At 58.8% G+C, this 5,483-nt stretch overlaps 1 protein-coding gene across 1 annotated transcript; it reads left to right on the top strand.

Moving 5' to 3' along the window:
* Positions 1 to 1,190: 1,190 nt before the first annotated feature.
* Positions 1,191 to 3,035, top strand: LDBPK_170280 (hypothetical protein, conserved; the record flags this gene model as incomplete). Its single annotated transcript, XM_003859834.1, has 1 exon — positions 1,191 to 3,035. One exon carries the CDS (start codon positions 1,191 to 1,193, stop codon positions 3,033 to 3,035), a length of 1,845 nt encoding a protein of 614 aa, XP_003859882.1.
* Positions 3,036 to 5,483: the final 2,448 nt, after the last annotated feature.

The following is a 5,483-nucleotide window of genomic DNA, read 5'->3' as shown; positions in this document are numbered from 1 at the left end:
CCCCTGCATGCCCCCACCCGGTGGCACCGTACGCTGGAAGGACGTGTTGCACCGCACTCTCGCCGGTGCGCACGCACAGGCGTATGCGCGTGCCTGTGCTCTTGTCTGACAGACGCGCTCGACTCCTGCCGGCATGGCCTCGGTGTAGGCGGCCCGACCGCACACACACACGCCGGGGGCTGGATCGATGGAGACGGATGTGCCGGCTCGCACGTGGCCGCGTTGCAACTCCTTCCCTTTCGCCGTCTCTCTCCCGCTTTCTTCTTCTCCTCACGGTGGCGAGGGAACAGAGGCATTCCCTTGCATTCAGCGCATCGCCACCGAGAGGACGCACACCTCCGCGCACAGGCAGAGCATATCCACACGCTTGCTCTTATTCGGCATATATATGTATATATTGTGGGCCCGGCTGTTTTGTGTCCGCTGCCATGTGCGACGCGTACGCCGCTTCACGCACGCACACACACACACACATATACATACGCAGACGCAGACACAGGCACAGACACAGGCGCGGGCAGGCTCACACAGGCGGACAGGGAGGGAGAGAGGGACTGCAGGCAAGCAAACAAAGCAAACACTTTTTTTTTTTTTTTTTTTTTTTTTTTTTTTGCCTGGCCTGGCATTGCATTTTTTTTGCTGGCTGTCTTTCCTCTCGCCCCACCCCACTACCACTGCAGGCTCTCCCATCCTTTTCCATCTCACTGCTTCCTCCCTCTCCCTGCCTTCATCAATTTCGGCGCATCTGTGACCCCTTCCTTCCCCCCTCCCCTCCATGCACGCGCGCAGGCGTGTGCACTCAAGGTGACATCTCGGCTTCACTCCGTCCTCCCCTCCCTTCCTCGTTCTTACCGCCCTTCTTCCCTTGTTCGTGACCCTTCATAACCTTAATCCCCTCAGCGCCCCACCCTTATCACTCTGACAGGTAGTTGCGGCAGATGGGGTGCCTGCTTAGCAGCTCCGTCGTGGATCGGCCCACATCGCTGACGTCTATCGTCGGCTCCCAAAAGGCGAAAGGTTACAACGGCCTCCTCGAAGAGTCAGGAATCACGCCTGAGGGCGGCACCGACAGCAGCAAGGAGTCGAATCGGCCACCGAAGAGGACGAGAACAACAGCCCATGATGACAGACCAGAGAATGCTGTCGACACGGACAAGCCCGATAGGCCGAGCCCCAATGAAGGGGGTTGCATGCCAGAGTTCAAGAGAGGAAAAACATGGCGGCTGCACCGCAGTTCTCCCGAGTCTGTGAAAGCGGCTCTGATCTCGAATGCGGCTGACGCCGCCAACCCATTCGCCCCGATGTCGTCGGTGTACTCAAGCAATGCAGCGTCTAGTCGGGAAGATGCGCCACTGAGTCTGCTTCCGCAGCTCGCCACAAGCTCGGCTGCTGACGCTTCGCCGTCTGCAGCGATGAGGTCCCCGAGGGGAGCCGGATACCCTTCAAGGCGCTTGAGGTCGTCTTCCATTGTGTCAGTGTCGGCGGCTCCTCACGACATGCAGCTCGCGCGGCAGCCGCTAGATCCGCAGCATCTGAAGATGCCCTCGACGGGTTTCGCCGATATGCATGCCACACGCGAGTCTTTGCTCTCCGACATTTCCGCCACCCTCAGCACCGAGAGCACACCGACCCACAGCCTGCAGGACTGCCATTCGCCAAACTGTGGCGGCACCATGAGCGCTTTCCTCCGGAAAGCTGAGGCCCTGGAGGCGAAGTATCAGCAGGTCTCACTGAGCATCGAAGAGGATCTCTTCGTTTACGACGACATCGTCATCTCAAAGGTGGAGGCGCGCGCCAAGCAGTGGCGCCTGGCTGGTCGCAAACCTCAGCCTGCCAACATAGAGCCGAGCAGCGACAGTGGGACGAGCAGGACTTTAAAGAAGTTCTTCTCCTTCAACGACTTCGACGTGTGCGTGGACGAGGTAGACTTCATGCCCTTGAGCCCGGCCACTGTCGAGGCCGCGGCGACTTTGGCGCGGGATACGGTTTTGGAGACACCCAAGCAAGGCTTGAAGCACATAACGGTGACGAACACGACAGCCAAGGCGCCGAACACGGTGGCTCACTTCCTGGCGCAGTCCCGCTCAAAGGAGCCGAGGGCAAACCGGCCATTGCGCAGCTTTCAGGTCAATGCGCTCCTAGGGCACGCAACTCGCGTCAAGTGCATCGCCCTCTCGCCGGCCGAGACGGACTTTGCCAGCTGCAGCAACGAGGACGCCTCCATCACATTGAACAACTTCGGCGTCGGCAGCGAGGTGGGCATCTTCACGGGCCATCATGACACCATCATCAGCGCGACCTTCTCACCGGATGGCAAGTACCTCGCCACGGCCAGCAAGGATGAGACGATGATCTTGTGGGATGTGACGACGACGAAGATCCTCCTAACCTTCGCGCATCCCAAGGTGGTGATCTGCTGCTGCTTTGGCCCGGATAGCAAGCACCTCGTGAGCGGCTGCCAAGATCGCGTGTGCCGTCTCTGGGACACGAAGCGGGGACGAGAGTGGATGAACTACACGGAGCACGAGGGCATCATTATTGCCATCGCGTTTAGCCCAGACGGCAACTATGTGTGTAGCGCCTCAGCGGACAGGTCGCTGCGGGTTTGGTCGGCCACGACGGCCAAGACGCGGTTCCATCTGCTTGGGCACGTCGGCATAATCCTGTCGTGTAGCTACACCTCCGATGGGCGGCACATTATTAGCAATGATGAGTCGCTCTTGCGGGTGTGGTCTGCCGAGGACGGCAGCTGCAAGCTATCTCTCTCGCCGGTCGAAGTCGCTGGCACGTTGCAGCCGAGCCACCGCGCGCCGAAGCTAGGGTGGACGTTGTCCAGCGCCGCCCCTGGCTCCTTTACGCGATTTGTGCTGGTCGCCTGTAACAACCGCTTCGTGTACGTCATCGACATCGATACCGGACGGGAGGTTGCGAGCACTTTCTGCAAAGCCCCCGTGTATTGTCTTACCGCCGGCAGCCACGAGAAGATGGCCTTCGGCGACAGCTTCGGTAACATCTACATACTTCACTTGATGTAAACTTGAACACCAAATCGAAATTTAAGGCAGAGAGGGCAGAAGACTCGGCAGTGCGCTGCGCGGTCGTTTCGGGTGCTTTTCTCGCGGAGGTTGTGCATGCGTGCGTGTGCAATCATGAGGGTGCGGAGGGGTGGTAGTGTGGTGTGGTATGTGGTGAGCGAGCACGCGTTTTTCTTTTTGCAAAAAAAAAAAAAACATATTGCCTCTTGCGCACGTAATCGATTGGTTTATTGTGATGTATACTCCTCCTCCTACTGCGTTGAGACGCTACTGCAGTCTCGCCGTCGTCTGACTTGCTCTTGCGCGCCATTATGGGTGTAGGCTTCTTGTGTTTGCTGGACCTTGCTGCTCATCTTTCTCGGTATCATCGGTGCTCTGCTATTTCGTCTTCCTCCTCGGAGAAGGCGCAAGAGGATATATATATTTGTGTGGGAATGCGTGATTTCTTAGCTGCACCCGCAACCGACATCTTTCGCAGGTGCATTCATGCGATTGTGTGCGGAAGCCACCGAAGGATGTCTCTCTCTCCCTCCCTCTCTCCGCTACGATTCTAGCGTTGCCGTTGTTGTTTGGCTTCATGTATGTATGTGAACGAGGGGGAGCGGCAGGTATGCGTGTGCGTGCATGTGTGTCTGTCTGCGACGCTGTGTCTATCGGTTATGTGTGCACCCTCTCCCTTACTCTGCGTCTGTGGGTGTCCAGCCCTATTCTATGGAGAGGCACCACGGATCACCGCAAAGAACGGACGTGTCACAGGTCCTGCCGGCTGCCATTCGGGTTTTCTTTTTCTCTTTGTATTTGACGTTGTGTCGTGCCTCACTCCACTCCCTGCTGCCGCTGATATTCAAATTTTTTTTTTTTGCTTTCGCTCCTCCTTGTGTCTGCCCATGACGTTGTCGTGCGCCTTTTCGTTCCGTAGATGTCTTCGCTGTGCGTCACCGATGCCGTAAGCGCACACCTTCGTCTTCACTTTCTATCGATTCCCCTCTCTCACCGACGCCTGCCTGCGTGTCGCGCGCGCTCTCCCGTTGTGTGTTTATGTGGAGGCGCCGCGTGATCGAAAAGGCACCTCGGCGTTCTCCCTAGTTCCACCACTGCTACTCTGAACGCCACCAACTTCATTGCCGCAGACACGCAAGCATCAATGGATGCGAGAGCGGTGGAGTGGCATGGCAGAAGTGGAGAGAGGCGCGCGGTGCGCCGGTGGCGCGCTGGCGGCAAGGGTGGGAATCGGGCAGACAGGGTGCGAGAGAATCACGTCACATGGCAGTCTATGTACGTGCATTCCCATCATGACCAATCGCTCTCTAGAACGTATAACGCACAGCACATCCCGCACAGGGACGCATTTCGCTTTTTACTTGAACAGTACGGCCGCGCTCGCTTCTTTTCTATATATCTGTGGCTCTTGTGCGCGTGTCTCTCTTCGCCCCTTCTCGGCCTTTCGACGTCTTCTCCCTTCGTTTCTTTGCCGTCGCCTCTTCGGCGCCGTGTTCTCTTCCCCTCTTGTTTTTGGAACTCTCTTGCACGCCGCGAGGGGAGTGACAGCGTGGAAGGAAGGGGGTCGGGGGTGGTGTTGGCGGTGGTGGTGGTGGGGAGGGCGGCACGATAGGGCATGGATGCGCGGAGGATGGGATTGGGCGTGGCCGTGCCCGCCGCTACGGCATGCAGAGAACGATAGGGGGCATTCATGCAAACACACACACACACACACTTATATATGTATGTAGAGAGATTTAGCTCGTTGGTCGCACTCCGCTTCGTTCTCTCTCGCTCCGCGTCATGCTCCCTTGCTGTGTCTCCGTCGCGTCTTGCCTCCCGCCTCGCGCCGGTTCACCGCTAGCGGCGCCATACCCGCTCGGCCGCCCCTGCGTCTCTCCTCCTCCCTGCTTTTACTTCTTCGTTGCGCCTGCTCCCTGCTCCTCCTGCCGCACGGGCCTACGGGCACACCCATGTGCTTCTGTGCCAGAAAGAGCGAGGGAGTGAGGGAAGTGGGGGTGATGGGATTGCGTTCAGCTTTCTTTGTTGTTGCTTTATCCGGTGCGTGTGTGTGTGTGTGTTCGCTCTCGTGCATGTTTATTCGCTTTACGGCCGCACTTCTTTGCGCATTCGGAATATTGGATCCACTTCGCGTCTCTCGTGCTGCTTCTGCTGCTTGTGCTCCCGGATCACAGGAGGAGACGGTGAGGTGAGCGGGGGGAGGGAGGGGGCCACAGCGCCCCAGCGCGCGACCTCACAGGGCCCAGTGCACCCCCCACTCTCCCTCTCTCCTTGTGGGAGAAAGCCAGGCGGTCCCGCCCCCGCCCTATCCCCAGCCAAATGCCGAGCCGCCCCTCTGGTGGCCACAGGGCCAAGCACCGGCGACGCGCGGGGGCCAGAGCGATGCACGGCGACTGATGTCGGCGGTCAGGTCGTGGATTGCGCGGCGCCGGAGCGGCCAGCGACCGC

Source organism: Leishmania donovani, chromosome 17 (assembly GCF_000227135.1).
Source record: "Leishmania donovani BPK282A1 complete genome, chromosome 17".
In the NCBI taxonomy this organism is placed as follows: domain Eukaryota; phylum Euglenozoa; class Kinetoplastea; order Trypanosomatida; family Trypanosomatidae; genus Leishmania; species Leishmania donovani.
The sequence above is the reverse complement of the archived record's forward strand: the minus strand, read 5'-3'. Positions and strand labels throughout refer to the sequence as shown.